Genomic DNA, 20,516 nt, shown 5'->3' on the forward strand with positions numbered 1-20,516 from the left:
TATTGAATTCTTTTCTCATAACAGTTGAATGATCTTTATTACCAATTGTTATCTGAAATCATTTTAGATCGCATAACAGAAATATTACACCCTGGGTTAGTGTAGATTTAGATATTTCTGTTTATTAAAATACAATTTGCATGTTATTAGATTAGAGTTAGAATTAGAGCATCTCACTTGGGAACTTTTAGAAAGGGAAATATCAATTCTTCACACACACACACATAAATTGGGAAACTAGTCCCATATCCCCAGTCAGACCCACTATACCAAACGGAAAAGGAGCTGCTAACCAAGGTCCGGACCAGGTGGGTATCCCCCTTGTTGTAGACCCGATTTTCGGGGCTTCAACAGCTCCCTGTTTTTTCGCGATCGAGACTGGGAGCGGCTTTTCCAACCGGAAAGCGGTCGAGAGCGACTTTTCCAACCGGAGAGCAGTCGGGGAGCGATCGGGAGCGATCGCTCCCAACCACTCCCCGATTGGAAAAGTCGTTCACGACCAGCGAAAAGCGACGCCCACACAGCCGAGAGAGAGGCGTCGGTGACTTAGGAGAAAGGGAAAGGGAGGGAAAAAGGGAAAGAAGGAAAGGGGGGGAATAAATAGACCCTCTGCCCTGCCATTATTCACTTCATCTCATTGGGAGAGCAAGAGAATTTGGAGAGAGAGAAAGAGAGCTTGGAGAGAGTTTGAAGCAAGGACAAGAGCTTGGTGAGAGAGGAGCTAGGAGGAGTTTGAAGAGCTTGCAAGGGGAGATTGGAGCTTGTGATTGGAGGCCAAAGAGGTAGGATCTACACTCTAATCTAGCAACTTTTTTTATGTTCATTGCTAAATAAATAAATTTCTGTATTTCCCATTCCAATTTTTTGCAGATTCAAAACTTCAAATTTCAAACATCATGGTTATATTGCTTGGCATTTTCTTCTTCTTGGTTATTTTTTTGGTTATTATGTTGTTGGAGGGTAGAAAAAGGAGGGTCGAACATGAAGAAGGGAATGAAGAAATGGGTTATAATGGATTTGATGAAAACCCCGGAGAGGAATACCTTAGTGAGGAGGAGCTGGAGGAGAGTGAACATGATTCAACTCAAAAAACTAAACAAGACCAAACCCCATTAGGGAAATATGTTACTAGGCCTGGAGTAGGGAAAGGGGGTGGAACCACTAAATTTCACTACCCCCATTGCAACAATAATTACACAGATTCATACACCCGTGCCAGAAAGCACCTCTATGGGAAAAGGCCATGGGATGGAGATAAACAAATAGGAACCAAAACTTGTGCAGGTGTGTCAACAGCAAAGAGAGCCAAATACATAAGAGAAGAGGATGAAGCCTAATACAAATCAAAAATATCAAAGGGTTTCTTTGAAACAAGCTCACAATCACATGCACAAAGAACTCCTTCAGCATCCTCCCATGGCAGTGGATATGGAGGCACAGGGTCACCAAACATCTCTTTAAGGCGTAGAACCATATCAGATTTCCTTAATGAAGGGTGTAGGAATGATGTGGATTCAAAATTTTACCAGTTTCTCCATGCATGTGGGATACCATTCAATGTTCTTCGCTCACCTTATTGGCATGAAATAGTTTCTACCATAAATGATGCCCCTAAAGGATACAAGAGCCCTGGGTATGACAAGGCTAGAACCGTTGGACTTGATCATGAAAAAGCAAAAATATCACATTCTTTGAGTAGAATGACAAATTCTTGGACTAAGCATGGGGTGTCCATTATATCTGATGGATGTACAAATGTAAAAGGAAAACCATTGATAAGTGTTCTTGTTGTGTCCGTTAGTGGTGCCATCTTTCTTTCAACATATGATTACTCAGACAAGTTCAAGACCGGCATCAACATTGCAAAACCATTACTTGAAACAATTGAACATATTGGGCCATACAATGTCATCCAAGTCATCATTGATAATGCTGCTAATTATAAGGCAGCGGGAGCAATTATTGAGGATAAATACCCCAACATATTTTGGTCTGGGTGTTTGGTTCACACAATGAACCTTTTGATGCATGATATTATTAAGAACAAAAACCAACAATACAAATGGATTGGTGATTTGTACAAGAGAGGCAAACAAATGATAAAATTTATTACAAATCATAGCAATACCCATGGGCTTTTCCGCAGTCACTCAAGATTGGAGTTGTTGAAGATTGCAAAGACTAGATTTGCTAGCTATTACCTCACCTTCAGGCGCCTTTTGAAGGTAAGAGAGTCATTGGCTAGCATGGTATCAAGTCCACACTAGCAGGTATTAAAGGAAAGGGCTACAAATGCAGCTGACAAGCAAGGTTTTGAACAGGTGGAGGAGACCGCTCTTGATGGTCAGTTTTGGGCACGTGTGAGGCAAGTATTGGAATTCACCAAGCCCATTTATCACATGATTCGTTTTGCAGATACAGATAAACCAGTGATTGGGGAGGTGTATGAGCAGATGGATACCATGTTGGGGCAAATAAAAGATATTGTTTAGAAAGATGATCCCAACTTGTATACACTAATTCACAATTGTGTGTGCACGGTAGAATAAACTTAATGTTCCACTACATGCCTTGGCGTATATCCTTACGCCAAAATACTACTCTCCAACTTGGTTGGGCCAACCTGCGCCTGGGGGGTGGGGTTAGGCTCAAACCCCATATAGATCCAGATGTATCTACAGGATATATGGAAGCATTAGACAAGTTGGTACCTAACAGGGAGGAATGTGCTAATCTGCGTTTTGAATTAGGTAGATACTTCAGTTGCACTGGTTTGTTTGGTTCTTTGCATTCAATGGAAGATAGAGACATATTTGATTTGATGCTCTCACATGGTGGGAAGCATATGAAAGCATGGGACTTTTGCCAAAATTGGCAAAAAAAATTCTCTCACAGGGTGTAAATACTTCTTCTGCAAAGAGGTGTTGGAGCACCTACAGCTTCATACATAATGTGAGAAGAAACAGACTCAATGAAAATCAGGCAGAAAGCTTGGTTTATGTGCACTACAACTTGAGGTCGTTGAGTCATTACTGTGATCGAGCTTATGAGGATCCAACATATAAAATTTGGGACAACCACCCAAAGGACGATAATTTGGAGGATGACACTATACATCTTGAAGAACTAGAAGCAGAGCTTATGAGAGAGGAAGATGAAGCAACAACCATGCCACCCCCACCATCCAATAGCAGTGCTCGAGTTCCAAGTCTTGTTCCTTCGTTGTCGCCGCCTCCTCACGTGGAGGGCATGTGCCTTCTGGTTCTGGTCGTGGGACTGTGCAGGAGGAGACTCCTAAAAGACCACCACGACCCACTCAGAAATTAGACATTATTCGTGGTGGCAAGAGGAAGATGTAGATCATAGATTTATTTGTCTTTTCTAGTTTCTAGTAGTTTTTATAACTGTTGACTCTTTCATATTTATTATGATATTTTTTGTAAACAATATATGACAATTTAAGTTTGAAGTTTGAAGTTGGAAATTATAACTCATTGGTAATGAATTATGAATGTGATGCTTCGTGAAAGTTGAAAGTTGTTTCATTTCATTTCATTTTATAACATTTCATTTCATGTTAGATACTATTTGTTGTAATGGTTACACTTAGCTTATAAGTACAACTTTGGTGATCAATGATGATAAATGTTATATATTAAATTTTGAAAGCTTGAAACTTTAAGATTGATGAATCATGATTCATGACTTAATATGTTGTATGTTACTAACTTGTGGACGTGGTTGATGAAGATTATAACTTCTAGAGGATTGTTGTTATATGGTTCAATCTATGTTTTTTATGTTTTTTATATCTAATTCATCATTCTACATGTTTTTGTTGGCATATATGCATCAAAATATATATATATATATATATATATATATATATATATATATATATATATATATATATAAAAGCACTCCGGGATTCGCTCCCAAACCGGGTGCTTCTAAAAATGTTGCTCCCGCTCCCAAGTAGCCTTGGTATTGGGAATGCTCCTCTCCCAAAAGTTTGCAACTGATTTAGGTGGGTACATTCAGATGGATTTATCTTATGCTACTATTCCAGCAGCAGCAGGTGGCATGGTGAGGTTGAATAGAGAAGTGGAAAGAAGATACCACGTCTAAGTCCCGAAGAAGTTGGAGAATGGGGAACAAGGTGTACCACAGGAGCATCCGCCTCACTTTGAGTAAAAATTCATCCAGTCAATGTGTCACTTTTCCCCCCACCCATCCCCTCCGCCAAGCAAAAAAGGAGAAGATTCCAGATTGACAGAAATATGCAGCACAGTGATGAGCAGTCGCACCTGCCTAAGAAGGTCAAATTTCAGCACAGGACATCTGAGAAGCAACTCATTGATCTACCAGTCAGCGAACAGATGCCCGAGATCATGCCTCATCTATGACATTTGATGCCATAGAGCATCGTTTTGTATAGTGTCTCTAACCTTATTCCCCTTTTATTTCATGTCGTTAGATAGTTTTTATTTCACGTATTTATATAATGTCATTTATATTTCAGTAGATTTCTTATTCCAGTGGCATTTTTCTATATATGCATGATGATTTCGATGTTGAATGGATATCTTTTTGATGGACTTTTATTTTCTTGGATGCAGGATTCTGGGTTTCTTACGTTACTTCACAAAAGCAACGTGTCCCCATATGGAGTCAGATGTTGCACACATTTTGTCAAAGTTCCAAGGAAACGGAAGTGCCCATTTTTTCAACATGATCGGGTCATCTATCAGCAATTTACATATGAATGTAAACCCATTCTGCAAGTTGTATAATGTAAATGATCGTAGTAAGACCTTAAGTATATGTAACAACCTAGGTAAACCTATAATTTTGATGAAGAATTTCATCCTAGGAGATTTTTTACCCTCGCTGATCAGAAGAGTTTTTTCCCTCCAACTTAAACCCCAAAGCTAGGGTGAAATTTATTGTCGAAATCTTAGGTGAGTCCTAGTGTTTTTAGTCGAGTCTGATGTAAAAGTGATTTGGGAATAATTTAAGCTAGTTGGCTTAATTATTTTATTACAAATCACTTGGTCTACTAGATCATATTGTGTCGCAGATGGGTTATGTGTCTTGAGGGTCTAAGTCTAATGTGTATTCCCCTTTTGAGGGTTGAAAATGTAAAATCTTATGTATTAGAAGGTGGAAAAATAATAAAATCCCCTCACGTGTAAATTAATTAAATTTTTTGGCAAAATAAAATTAAATCCCAAGCCAGAAAATTAATTAATAGAATCAATATTAAATTGTCTTAGGAAAAATAATTCTCCAAGTGGAAAAACTTGTGGGTCCTAAAGGAATCAATTTTTAAAGGTCCTCCACCAAGGGAATATTGTATATTTCAAGAAAATTTGGACCCTTGGACCTTGGTGGTTAAGTCAAAGTCAAATTTTTGAGGAAAATGAATTAAATGATAAATTCAAAAATTCCTCAAAATTAAAAAATCAACGGCCAAGATTAAAAAATCTTGAAGTGTTTATCAACGGCCAAGATTATTTTGGCAAGGATCAAAGAAACTAGTCATTATTCTTCCACTTGGAGGATAAATCTATAAATTAGAGAATCAATTGAGTCTCTTGCATCTTGATCTCTGGCTAGAAATTTATGTTGAAGTAGCTTTGTAACTATTGTCCCACTGGGAACTATTTTTTCAATCATAATAAAGACTTTGGGGTGCAATTCAAGGTGTTCTTGCTTATTGATTTGTGGTATGTGTTGACTATGGGCATCTCTATGTTGTTTTGAATATTGGTAAGATTAGTTTTTTCATTAGATGGAGATAAAACCATGTTATTCATGGTTTTGGGCTAATCTTAGATGGTTTGATTCCCCATGTGATCTAACAAATTATTTTTTGTGATAAATTCATAGTGCTTGCAAGTACTTCAGTCCTTGGCCTCCAAATTCACAAACTTGGGCAAGAATCACCATTGTTTGGATTCCAAATATTTATATGGTGGATTATATCTTCGTTAAGGCTATAGTATACACTGAGGTTTCTAAAGTATTTTTAGCCATTCTTCAAAGGAAAAAACTCCAAAAAATATTTTTTTCAAAAATTTAAAATTTTCAAAACCCTTGTATATTTGTAAATCTTGTAAATAATTTTGTAGATCTAACTTGTATATTATTTTTTCTAGCTTGGGTTTTGGGGGGATTTTAGTATTTTGTATATATTTGGGGTTTGGGAGTTTTATTTTCGTTTTTGCAGGTTGGATCAAGGGATCAAGTGGAAGAAGAGCTAGATTTAGGCCCTTGAGTATAAGATCTAGACTCTAGACAATTTTGCAGGGCTATTCATTGAAAATTTTGTGGCAAAATTCAAATCCAAAGAAGGAAAAGAAATTTGAGACAAGGGCTTCAGTTTTTGGCCTCCCTCGAACCAGATCCGGCCCCTCCAAGCCCAACGTCAGCCCTCTCTTGACCAACGTCACCCCTAGGGCCCCCAACATCATATTTTTTTGCCCTTTTAGGGTTGTTCATAGCCTTTAGGAGCCTCGACCTTCCTTATCTAGCCCTGCGTCAAGGGTTTTAGGCTATGTTGCATGAAACTTCTAAGAACCCGGCGTTTCGGGCCATACGCGTACTTGAAACTCCAAAACTTGACCATCACGTAATCATCTATGAGAGTTAATATAGACTTGGTTTTCCTTCTAAATTGTCATCTATGGGTCTTAATCCCTTTTTACTTTTAAGATAATGTGTTATTCAATTATTTATAATTTTTTATATATAAAAATATATACATATATGATTATATCACATTTCAGTCGGTGTCTCGGCTAACGTTTCCAATTTTCGGAGGTGGCATTTCTAAACGTACCCGTTTCGGAAACTCTGAAATGTTTCGGTGTTTCGTGCAACTTAGGTTTTAGACCTTTTAGGGCCTAGTCGTGAGCCTAAGAGGCCATGGCTTGCCTCCTTTACCCTAGACAGTAACCTTCTAGGCTTGCCGTGGGTTTTTTGGCCCTTAAATCCTAGCATTTTAGCCCTTTTCCCCTTGTGTCAAGCCTTTGAGGCTCCTCCTCCTTCAACGTTCCCTTCTTGTGGCCTCCTCCAGTGTTGTTGACCCCAAATCTACCTTTCTAGCCTCCTTATCCCCAAACGCTAGCCTTCCTTGGCCTAATGTTGCCTTTTCTTGGCATCTTTTGCCCTAATCTGCCCTAAAACCCTCCTATGATTTTTCAGCACTAAATACTTGGTGATTTTGTAGGTTTTGAGGCTCAAAAATTCTATTTTTCAGGTGGCAGCTTGATCCCAAAGCTTCAACAAATTTTACCAAGGGATTATCAAGGCCTTGGGCCTAAGGTTTGACCTTTAAACCTTAGTTTTATCTATGATTTATTACAGCGGTTAAATCAACAATAATTAAGCTCTAAAATCACATGCTACATGGTCAAAATTGTTTAAAATTGCAAAATTTTAATTTTCATGAATTTTGGCCACTTGGACACCCTAGATCTAGCCTAGATCCAACTTTTATGCTTGCTGGAATTTACTGCATAACTGAAACTTTCAAATCTGAAATTTCTGAAGCATACACTAAATAAGGGTCTAAAATTTGAAATTTTCAGTTTCTGATAAAAAAAATTATTTCTAGGCAATTTTGGCATTGATTGTAACTTCATTAATTTGTTGATCTCTCAATTGTTCACTGCTGTAGTAAATAGATCAGATCTGAAGTTTTCTAAATCACACCCTTTAAAACCCTAAAAAAAATAATTTTTTCAAGTTGGGTTAATTTTACTATTTTTGGGTATATTGGGCATTGGTTCTGACATCACTAGCTTGTTGATCTGTTGCTCAATTTACTACTGTAATAACTTATTACAGATCTGAAATATCACTTAATACATCACCATAAAGTAAGCTGGACACATAAATTTACTTCTGTTAATCATTGGAAAGTTTTGTACTTCATGTGTTGGGCAAATTTTATGATTCAGAGTGAATTTTCTATTGTTGTCATAACACTAATACACACTAAAATTTTCTGAATTACTACTATTGATTTCACTGTTGAGATCTAACAACTGTGTGGTTTACTCTAAGTTTGTGAAATTTCTGGAATTTGGCACCTAAAGCACTCCTACATTTAAGCTCTAGATCTGATCTTGTGATAATTGGAATCTAATTGGCATCTTTGTATTTGGTAATCACTCTAAGTCTTGGCATCTAAGTTTTCATTTGGCTATCTTGAATGGTGATTGGTTTATCTTAAAGTGGTATTGAACATTGTTGAAAAATTGACATTTTACATCTTGTGAGAATTTGTTGAAGTTCGTCACTAGTGTCTCTAAAGCAATTTATCTTGTTCAAGATTGTCATCTCATCATTGTTAAGTACTCTCGCTATAAGTTAATTCACACTAAGTACTTAAGTAACATAAACAATCTTAAATCAAGATAATCTCACTCATAATCTCTTGCATAAGCATCCTAGATCTAGCTTGCATTAAAACTTACCTCCTAGCATAAGCTAGGTTGATAGATGTCTAGGGTAACCCTTCTCACCTAGCTTGAAGGGTTTGGCGACTCTTCGGTGGTTAACACAGTGACCTTGTAGTCGTCGTAGCCACAATCTTTGCAGCGCTGGAGGCATCAGGTGATAGGAGCACAACAGAAAGTATCGTTAATCAAGCCCTAGCCTACTTCTTATTGGCCTCCTTCCCACAACCTACCTTGGAGCCCAACTTCAAAATAGTTAAAGGAATGCCATACTTTAATTACGGATATAATTAAAATCAACCAAGATCATTGCATCTCACATAGGTCCTAGGACTTGCATATCGTATAGGTTAGTTAATCATTTAAGCAGCGGGTGTCTATCCGATCACTTGGTTTCAATTTAGGGAAATCAAAAATTGTGACTCCATTAAGGCACTGGTCTCATACTTAAAATCTAATCTAATCATTAATCTTGCTAAGTTTAACCAAGTAACTAGGCCACTCATATGTGTCTCCCAAACAAGTTGGTTTCCAACTTGTTTTCTACACCTCATTCCATAGGGACTACTCCCTACAGCCTATTGTTGGGAGACAACTAGAACGAAGTGGGCAGGGATCAGAGTGACAGCCCCCACCCTGAGTTGTTATCACAGTGCATGTACAATCTGGGGGACAACACCTCCCAAGCTACAAATCTCAACAACTAATGCTATGTAATTGATGGTAATGTTAAAGTCTTAAAGTGAAAGTGACATCCTTTTTTTTTAATTTTTAATATTACCATTAATTGACTCAAGATGTTTCTAAGTGGTTCTGACCTCATTGGATTTCATATGGAGAAAGTAGAATCTTAGATGCCACTCAAAATCCAGCAGACTTAATAGTTTTCAAGATTTCAGAATCGCTGGGATTGCAACGCTTCCATTGTATTCTATCATGCATTAGGATATGGAACTAGCATTTAATCAAGAGCATTGTTACCCACCAAAATGGGTGACCCTATAGGAGAATTTTTTCTCCCATTCATTGCATCCATCCAGCTAGCCATGCAGTCCCCAACAACCACCACTTGCTAACGACATGCCATTTTATCACTGCCACCTACATCAGTCATATGCTTCTCACCCACCCAACAAGAGTACATGCACGAAGGTGGGCATCCGATTAAAAGGTGTTTTATTCATTCTGCAGTCGAGTGCTTATGTTTGTTTGTATTTGGGCATTTGATATGGATTATGGGGTAACCTAGAAGAGAGAAAACTTTGGGTCATGATTTTGTTTTCTCACCTTAAAAAGGGGGTTAATCTTCAATCCCAGTCCAATGGGACCTCCCCTAGTGGCCCAATAGGTATAGGAGGGGCACTACTCAGGAAGCTTTGATTGAGATAGCATTGTTCCATCTATCTCTATTCCATACCACTTTCCATCTTGCATTACAAGCCCTTATTCCACCTCCATTCTTTGGGTTCAAATAACTACTAGTTGTTGATTTGGGGTAGCATCGAATGTGCTCTAGCCATGAAAATTGGTGGAGAGGCTAAAGCACATGAGATCTCCTAGACCCAGAAATGGTTTAGAGAAATTCCACCTGGTTAGAGACATATTAAAATAATTAATATTTTTAATGGAGTTCCTAAGTCTAAACTTAGGAAAATTAAAATATTAATGGATATCAATATAAAACTGGGTGAGAATGTTGTAAATGATATGGATCAAGCCAAATCTAATCTTCGCCATTGATTAGAGATTTAATCTCGACCGTTGAAGACTCAATAGGAAAAGTATAAGAGGGGGCTTGAGGGTCAGTTGGAGATACACCAAGATTGATCAGTTAGTTCGATTTTCTGGAGCGGGGTTTGCTGAGAAAATTCGAACAAGTGATCTAAGTTGCAACGAGGGGCAGTGAGTGCATAACAAAGACGCAGAGATAGTATCGAAGGACCAGCGCAGAGGTAGAGGAGGCTACGCAGAGCCAGCAGAAGCCACGCAGAGGGCCAGAGTGACTGCGCAGAGGCTAGCAAGGCATGTGTGGGCGACGCAGAAGGCCAGAGAGCCAACGCAGAGCATCAGAAGGCTGACGCATGGGGTTTCAGAGTGACGCAGAGATAGTGTCGAAGGACCAGCGCAGAGGCAGAGGAGGCTATGCAGAGCCAACAGGAGCCACGCAGAGGGCCAAAGTGACTGCGCAGAGGCTAGCAAGGCCTACGTGGGCGACGCAGAAGGCCAGAGAGCCAACGCAGAGCATCAGAAGGCTGACGCATGGGGTTTCAGAGTGACGCAGAGACCAGGAGGGCTAACGTAGAGCCTCAAAGAAGCGTTGGAGATATTTTCATGGAGCAGACTTGTTAAATATCTGCTTCCGAAGAGAGGTACTACTTCCAGGTAGATATCTCAGTTGGGTGAGCTAGTTCAGCACCCTAGTTGTACTCAAGAAAGTTGCTTAATAATAAAACCCTCGGAACTACTGCACTGGTTTTCCCAAGTTGGGTTTTTTCGGGGATGATTGTCCAAAAATAACGGTGTCCCTTGTGTGTTTGTCTATTCTTTCAGCTAATGATCTGTAGATGCTTGAGACTGCATTTGTGTTTATTTTCAGTATTTATATGGTTAAATAACTTGTTAAGGAATAAACAAGGAGGTGAAATAAACCAAATAATGAAAGAAGAATTTCTAACAAGTTAGACTTAGAAATTTCAACACTAGTTCTCTGAGATTTGGCACCTATACATCCTCATAATTGGGTAGGGCCTGGAGCTTTGCCCTAGGAGGTTGATGCAACTAAAAGAAAAGGAAAAAACATATTATGGTCACAAAATAAAAATAAAAATATCAAAATGCAAAAGATGGTTGGGGCATACATATTAGCACGTGGTCAAAAGCCTAGCATGAGCTCTACCTCACTCAATATGGCCATCACCCTGTTCCTGAGCACATGTTGCTCCTATACATCATAAAAGGAACTCTTGCATGTCCCAACCCCGATGGGTAATGAGCTGCCTCATCATTAAGGGGTAATACAACTAATATACATCATTCAAAGAAAAGACTTTGTTGGGCATTGGATAATCTAGCGCTCCCGGTGTGTTTCGTGACATGTGCTTAACCGCCTCTCGAGGATTTGTTAACTCTGGCGATGCATCCATTTACTAACACCTGCGGGTTTTGGTGTAACAGCAATCATCATTCCAACAAGTGGTATCAGAGACAAAGGTCTCGAGTTTAAATCACACTCGGCTTGCATTGGGGGGAGATTGTTGGGCATTGGATAATCCAGCGCTCCCCGTGTGTTTCGTGACATGTGCTTAACCGCCTCTCGAGGATCCGTTAACTCTGGTGATGCGTCCGTTTACTAACACCTGTGGGTTTTGGTGTAACGGAAATCGTGATTCAAACAGCTTTAACCCTTTGAGCTACGAGCAGTGATTCAAAGAAAAATCAAGCAAAATTAAAAGGCACACAAGAGGGTGGAAAAACAAAAACCGAGTTGGTAACTCAAGCATCCACGATTGGTCCTTCCTCACATCTATACACACAGGATGTGCATCGCCATCACACTAGTCCCTTTCACCATTGTATTTGACCATTAAGTCTTCTCCCCTCTGTACCATCATTGTTCACTAACACCTGCGTCCCCCCATCGTGGAAACTTGGTCGAACATTAGCCCCCCACACACAAAATAAAAAAATAATAGATAATAAAAAGAAAAACACTGGTACATCAGAGAAAAAAAAGTGTATATATATTCATATAGTTTTTTTAAATAACAAATTATCTTGAAATAAAATAAATATGATAGGTTTATTTGTAGGTAACTTTAGAAATGAATTACAGGTTAATTTGTCTTACTTTTCCATATATTAGGGTTCTTTAGACTTCCTCAGCATCCCATGCCCCTCATGGGCACTTGGGGTTTTCGAGGAATTTCTGAGAAGATTCCAGTACTGGTATGTGGACAGTTAAGAGTCTCGTGCAACAGAGCCTTGGGTTCATAAAAAAACCAAAAAGAAAGTAGTTTTCTACATTTTCCTTCATCTATGCACAGTAAAGGTTTGTGTTCTAGTCTTGAAGCCACATTGATTTCATGTTGCGGGGAAATTCTAGAGTACTCACAGCACACAAATCAGTGAAATATATATAAATATTAGTGACTTAACATATGAAGAACATGAAACATTAAGTATGTAGTTAGCCAGTTACATAGAATTGATTTAATAACCTTTAGACAGGTGGATGATATGTCTTTGATATCAATATACTTTTGACTCTTCATTGATAAAGTTTTATATTAACCACATTCCTCTTGCCTGTGCAAGTCTGTATGGTCACTAAAACCACCATAATCATTCTTGATCCACATGTAAATTACTTACTAATGAAACATAAGATGCATTATCCCATGAAAAAATAATAGTGTCACAATAAAAAATGTTTAGCCCCATTGCTTTTGTTGTAATAATTATTTGCGACTCTGTCCATAAATCTGTCTATATGCACTATCAAACAAAGCTGAAAGCAAATCATTAAATAACTCCATATTCATTGATTCTCCAATTATCACAAACAATGCCAAGCACATCAAGTTAAAAAGGGCATGCTAAACTATGCAAATACACACCTGAGTGCAAGACCTGGTAATGCATCATCATTTCCAGCCTCAATACAGGCAATTGGTACAGACACAGGTCGGCTTCCTGAAGCTGCTACCTCACAAATAATGCTTACAGAATCCACAAAAATAACAACATCTGGCAGATGTGCTGGAATAACATTCTAAACCATAAAGTAACGAGTGTCAAGTCTTAATTTCATGATGCTATAAAACATAGATAATCAGCAAGTACCCTTTCCGAGATGCTCCTATCACAATCCTCTATCAATCTGCTGAACGCAAACCTTCATAAATACAATGCTGTATCCTAATTTACTGTAATGCACTATACAGAGAACAGTTCATTATACATTTTCAATTGGTTTGTAGCACCTGCATTGAAGAAAGCAAAAGATATCAAACCTTGATCAGGACGCAGATGAGATCCACCGAGTTGCAATCAGCAAAATAAGAATCCACTTCAACAGGTTGAACTATCTCAAGTTTTCTTCTCCATCTCTTGCCAGGGACATAGAGGCCTTCCAAGCCACAATGAACAGAAAATCTTTGTGGCTCTAAGGATGCACCTCGAAAAGATAGCAGCCCCTCACTTCCAACTTCTTCTGTTTTAACACACTTCTGAGATGGCAAACGATCCCAGTCTTCTAGAGAAAAGTTTGCACTAGTATTGGAGGGAGAAGGAGTAGGTGGCAAAGGTGAGTTACCCTGTGGAAGTGAGTTCATTGAGTAGCTCCGATGGTGTCCAATTGAGAAAAAAGATGTAGATGTGCCAGAAACAGATGTCCTATGAGGTGAGTTTCCAACAAATGAACTAGAGCTTAAAGACAACGGTGATAAAGCAGGAACAGGAGGAGGTAGAGGTCGATCTAAAGGAAGCAACCACTGAAGAAGTTCTTTGCATGGATCCTGTGAATCCTTGGCATTATCTTGTTGAAGTTGAGATCTATCACCTCCATTTAGTGCTGGGCTTGAACTGCTAGTCTGGTAATTCTCAAACTGCAGAACTTCAAGCATGGCATCTTGAGTAATATCAGCCGCCACTGTGACCTGCAAAACCACCTGTTTGCACTATCATTAGTTAATAAAATAATAATTTTGAAAATGCAGTGAAATCAGTTTTGACATCAAAGTGAATACGACTTGACAACCAAACAAATATTCAAATGTAAACCAGTGTAAGGGTATGCCAGTCAGCAGTTCTGAAATTTTATAATAAAATTTGAAAGAATCATGGAGACTTGTATTAAAAGATTTTGGAATGGAAAATCAGCTCCAAGTACTACTCTAAGAATTGGCAAATTGTCCCAGTTAAACGTTTAGGTTTATATTGGCCATTTGCATAATTATAAAACCAATGTATCAACCAGAAACTTACAATAGATAGATAGATAGATGCATCATGCTGCCAAGATTGAATTTCTTCTGATATGTTCAATGATTAATTTGCAAAGAAAACTAGCTCCTACTAGAACTATGATTGTAACAAGACTGTTCACATATTTACAATCCAATAATTTGTAACCATGTGTGGAGTACATGTATTTATATCAACTCAACTTGCAATTGCAGATTTGCACACTCAGGGAGGTTTGCTAGATAGCAGAAGATGATGGTAACCAAAGTATAAGCACCTCAGAAATTGAATAAATAAAATGCTGATCACACTGCAGTACCAAGTGTTATCCTTAAAAGTTCATCAAAAAATCACCTAGATTGCAAATGCCAAACATCTCATTGGCAATTTCAACGAACAAATCCCAAGCACCAGACATGGAATGTCCAGGCTCGTAGTGGTCAGCTTGGTCTCAAGAATATGTTTGTTGGCCAATTATTAGCCACAGAAGTCTCTTATTTTGGAAGGAATTGTTGCTTCCTGAGCATCAACAACAGCGTACCCAACAATGAACATTAAACGTTTTTTCATATGTTTGATGAATTACTTCAGAGAACAGAAAAGTACAACAGTGTTCAAGAAAGCTACATCATAGAGACAACAAGGGAACCAGGAAAATCCCAGTGTATGAAAGTTTAAAAGGTCATCATATAGCCCAGGCCACCATAGGGAGGGACTCGCCATCACTGCATAAAGCAAGATGATGAATGAACTCATAGGAGTAGAGACAATTCTTGCTTAAAACTCATCAAATCCCCAAGAGAAAGGGAACGGCAAGCCTCATTAAGAGTAACTTTACAATGATGCCTCTAGAAAAATACAGTTGCAACTAAACAAATGAAAAGCCAAAGTAATTTGTTGTTGTCCCTAATGATCACACTGCAGTACCAAGTGTTATCCTTAAAAGTTCATCAAAAAATCACCTGGATTGCAAATGCCAAACATCTCATTGGCAATTTCAACGAACAAATCCCAAGCACCAGACATGGAATGTCCAGGCTCGTAGTGGTCAGCTTGGTCTCAAGAATATGTTTGTTGGCCAATTATTAGCCACAGAAGTCTCTTATTTTGGAAGGAATTGTTGCTTCCTGAGCATCAACAACAGCATACCCAACAATGAACATTAAACGTTTTTTCATATGGTTGATGAATTACGTCAGAGAACAGAAAAGTACAACAGTGTTCAAGAAAGCTACATCATAGAGACAACAAGGGAACCAGGAAAATCCCAGTGTATGAAAGTTAAAAGGTCATCATATAGCCCAGGCCGCCATGGGGAGGGACTCACCATCACTTCATAAAGCAAGATGATGAATGAATTCATAGGAGTAGAGCCAATTCTTGCTTAAAACTCATCAAATCCCCAAGAGAAAGGGAACAGTGAGCCTCATTAAGAGTAACTTTACAATGATGCCTCTAGAAAATAACAGTTGCAACTAAACAAATGAAAAGCCAAAGTAATTTGTTGTTGTCCCTAACCATCAAAGAAGCTCCTTCCAATAGAGCAGAGCTACAAACAAAAGCTCGAATTCAACCCGAAACCATCACCAAAAGAAACTCAGGCAGACTGACATTTCCAAAAAATACATTGCATTGTCTCTTGCTTAATGCACATTACAAAAGCCAAACTAGTAATTCAAACATTGTGCAGCTGACTGTCGACAGCTAATCTATGATGAAGCAATAACCAACCTTAAATTTTAAGATTGAAGGAGGCACAAGCCTGCAAAATGGATTAACACCACCTCAACCGTCTTCCGCCAGATCTCCTAGCACCCACCTTTTATTTAAGCAGAGCTTTATTTCAAGCACACACCGGAGTTACACAACAATTCCTAATCCTTCCCCTAATAAATATGTATAGGCCCCCCACTTCACCACCTCTAATACCTCTAGATAGGAGCTTCCCCCTACATCTGCATTCTATACAAACAGCATCTGGAATCATAAGGCAAAGACCTTCTAGAAAACATTGTCCACAACAGAAAGCTTTCGAGCACAGTTAATAGGCTTCCACATGTGCCATCATTGAGTAACTTAATCCCATAAGTTCTTCCAAAAAAACATGTTCCCTAGCCAACCTTCAAATGGAATACCTCTAAGAGAGACCAAGCTGACCCCAAACAAATGGAAAGTTCAAAATAGTCGACAGGCTAGATCCCAAGCATCCTGATGTTAGATTTGTAACATCAGCGCTGATCTATTTATCCCAGCAATTAATGCAAAACCCAGAAAATATTTCTCGCATGCAAATTCCGAAATTGCTGTAAAATAGATAGGCTGTTATTCTAACACAGTAAATTGATTTATGGCGGAATAAAAATGAGAAACCAATGAAATGCAACAGCAGAAAAATTTACCCCCAACACTTCACTTTTATTAAATTTCGAAAATGTTGCGTAAGACTGACAGAGAAATACACTAGAGCAATTATTGGCTGTTCAGGAAACCTGTGACACAGTTCCCAAGGAAAAAATTCAGCCTGCTGCTGGAAAAAACCAACCTGCTGCCCAAACTCAGCCCCTGCACTGCTATATGGCCTGTTTCAGCCGCACGTGTGAGCTGCGGCCTACCTCTACAGCCGCATGTAGGAGCCACAACCTCCATTCAGCCACAAGTGTGAGCTGTGGCCTCCTCTTTGCTGTCTTGGCCTCCCTCTCTCTCCAACTCAGTCCTCTGAATTCCTCTCTCTCAATCAAGTAGAGCCAACCTCTTGGGAAAAATCCTCGCTCAAGTGCTCAACCAACAATGTGCCTTTCGCCTCATCATTAGGCTTATTTAATGATTTCATTGTTGAATTTTGTAGCTATGGTTAGTCTTCATAATATTATCATTTGTACTTGAATTATATTTGTAAAGGAAAAATATATTATATTTGTAAATGGAAAAGAATACTATCTGGAATCAATCCTTCTAACACTCTGGTTGTGAGTGAACTGATGTGTTGTTTGGCATCTTCGCAACAGTCTCGAGGATGCTGGTTGGCCTCCCAAAGGGGGGGGTGTTGAGGGGAGACCCGAGATCTCACTATTCTACTATCCGAAATACTCTAGAACTCAACTACTCGCTTGTTGCTCCAATCAGCAATATCAACCTAGAAGTATGGTGTGATGGGTATATAGGATCTGAGATCTGTGTCTGAATATCTTCCTGATGAAGAGGGCTAGACATCTATGGTCAGGATACCAGAAAAATGAAGAGAGGGATCCTCCTGAATCTCTGTAGAGGCGGTGGTAGTACACTTTGATCTCATTGTATAGGGGGCACCTAAAAATGAGGCATTGCTCTGCCTTTGGCTCCTGAAGGTGGCACACCTGGCAGATCTTATCAAATCTTGGTATATGATGGTCAGTGTTCGCTTGGATTCTATGAGAACCAACCCAAATCTGGCCCAAAGGAATCTCGAGTGAGTGCATCCTATGTCTATGAGCATATGGGGGACAGATGATGATGCCATCTTGTAACTCCAAGAAATGCTCAAGGTAGAAGAACATCTTCGGGCCCAGTCTTGTGGAGGGGGAAGTCCAAGTGACCTATGTTGCTTCAAAATCTAGCAGATCTTGTGAAGGTAGCTCACAAGACAAGAACTAGACCAAGGGACAACAATAGGAGGTGTGCCCCACTATCAGCACAACCAGTACCTCCTACTCTTTAGTGGACTTTCACCACAAGTGAGGCTTCCCTGTATTAGATCACCTAAGGGATAGATCTAGTCCAAGGGATAAAGGTGACAAGAAAGGCTTAAGAGATATGCCCTTGTTAGGAACAAAGTTCAGCAAGCACAATTACGGCAATGCACATCCTCCAAAGGCCTAGTTAGGGCACAGTGCGATCTAGGCTTAGAGAATAAGACAAAGTTAACAGGCTTATCTAAGATCACAAGGCCAAGAAAAGACTTACAATAGATCTATGCATTCAAGTTGTGGCACAAGAAACCCTGAAAAACCTCAAGATGAAGCCTAGGGAAAAATAGGCTTTGCTATATCACAATTTACCTAGGGCAAGGACATCAGCCCTAAAATGTAGAAGTTAGCCACATGAAAAGGTTGATTTTGAGGCAAATACCTCACAACCAAGTGTTGAATCCATCCACAAGGCAACAATCTCTACCTTAGTTGAAATTTATGTCCTAACCCTAGCTAGCAACTTTCCTTAAGAGGTTGAAATTAAGTTTTAGGGAAGAAATAATGTATTTTGGAGTTAAATTTGGGTGTGATCAACAAAGTGATCAGGGCCAATGCCTTGACCTTAGGTGATGGTATCTATGGGATAATTAACTTAGGAGAAAACAACTAAACCCTAGTAAGGAGTCAGGGAAATATGAAACCCTAGGTTTGAAACCCTAGGTTTGAAACCCTAGCTGTCATTTTTGAGGGAGCTAAATCAATGAGGGCTAGTTGAAAGATTCACTCATGGGATTGTCATACAAATTCTATAAGTGGGTAATGCATGCAATACCATTACTAAGATTCCATACAATAATTTTCAGCAGTAATTAGCACTTAGAAAGCCTAGATAATTAACCATTCCATAAAATAGCCACAAAATACAAAAACTTATCAAATACAAGGTACACTTACAAAATAGAATGCATAAATCAATCTTTTATTGCTCCAAAATGACATCTCCAATACCAAAGAATAGTTGCATAAGCAAAAATCCTCACTGGATCACATCACAATAGACAAGAAATAATCCAACTAGGTCGAATTCTCTAAGAGGATCAAATATCCTACAAGTAGTCTGGGACGTGTCATCTATTAGCGTTGTCAAGAGGCTCTAGTCTCTCAACGTTGCATTTGCTTAGGCCTTTGTTGCAGGAAACGATGGGAAGGGGGTCGTTTCCTCAAAGAAACGATACGAAAACGATGAAACGTGTGTGGTACGACCTTGAAACACATTTCAAGCCATAATGGCACGTTTCTAGAGGCTGAAATGTGACCCAGTATGGCCTTAAACGCGTTTCAAGGTCGTATGGCCGTGTTTTTTGCCAAAAAAAAACTTTTTTTCTCTTTACATTTTTAATATTTTATTAGGCGGTTAAAATATTGTGTGGATGTTTCTAGATGTCTCTTGCGAGTTATAAAAAGACTCTCGCCTCATTTTGGAGTAATGAACGACCTAGATTAACTATGAAATTACAATATTTTACAAGGCAATTTTTCATCTAATTTTCGCTTTGAGGGCGTACCCCCGAACCCTCGCCAGGGAGGAGCTAGATGGCTGCCACCACCCCCCCCCCAGGCAGCACTAGTGGGAGGCCACGCCCCCCTGTCCCGCCCGCCCCCTGTCAAGGATTGGGATCCAAACACGGCTGAAACAAAACAATTTAATCATAATGTAATAATGTATCATGTGTGTTTTATAATTGCACATAACATTTCTTAAATGTCCTAATATATATATATATATCGCGTTTCCCTGTTTCCAAAATTTGCGTGATCACGTTTCGTACCTGTTGACCACTCCGTGTCAACTACCCTATAGCAATACACTTTTTCGCAAAGGGATTCCATCATGTTCAAGCATTCAGATCATCTGAGATTCGTCATCGTCGATCATCAACCTGTCAGAGTTGTAAACCCATTCTGCAAAGTTTGTAATGTAAATGATCTTAGTAAGACCATATATGTATGTAACAACCTAGGTAAGCCTATTATTTTGATAACGATTTTCATCCTAAGAGGTTTTTCGTCTCACTGATTCATCTGTGTTTCCAAAAACAGATAATCGGCTGAGTTTTCCACTCGAGCCTCACCCCAAAGCTAGTGTGGATTTTGTCATCAAGATCTTAGGTGAGTCTTAGTGTTATAATCGAGTCTTCTGTAAAAGTGATTTGGAAATAGTTTTTACTAATTGGCTAAATTATTTTATTACAAATTACTTGGTCTACAAGATCATATTGAGTCGCAAATTTGGGTAAAAAATTGAGGGTCTATAACGAATGTGTTTCCCCCTTTGAGGGTTGAAATGCAATTATCTTATGTAAATAATATTTTAACCATTGTGCTAAAATATTTGAGGGTCGAAAAAAATTATTAATCC

General features: G+C 38.9%; 1 protein-coding gene across 3 annotated transcripts in view; it reads right to left on the reverse strand.

Annotated features, from left to right (window-relative positions):
* LOC149163530 (heat-inducible transcription repressor) overlaps positions 1 to 20,516 on the reverse strand; it is a 250,116-nt gene that overhangs the window by 116,201 nt on the left and 113,399 nt on the right. For 2 of the 3 annotated variants that reach the window (XM_089431767.1, XM_089431768.1), the window contains exons 5-6: positions 13,481 to 14,137; positions 13,085 to 13,239 (exon numbers count right to left, since the gene is read on the reverse strand). In XM_089431767.1, the coding sequence (XP_089287893.1) occupies positions 13,085 to 13,239; positions 13,481 to 14,137 (812 nt within the window). The remainder of the gene's footprint in view (positions 1 to 13,084; positions 13,240 to 13,480; positions 14,138 to 20,516) is intronic. The other variant, XM_089431769.1, reaches the window with a different exon arrangement.

The sequence above is a fragment of the Pinus tabuliformis genome, chromosome 5_1 (genome assembly GCF_031772625.1).
Source record: "Pinus tabuliformis cultivar Carrire ecotype Pingquan chromosome 5_1, CPIR1, whole genome shotgun sequence".
Lineage (NCBI taxonomy): Eukaryota > Viridiplantae > Streptophyta > Pinopsida > Pinales > Pinaceae > Pinus > Pinus tabuliformis.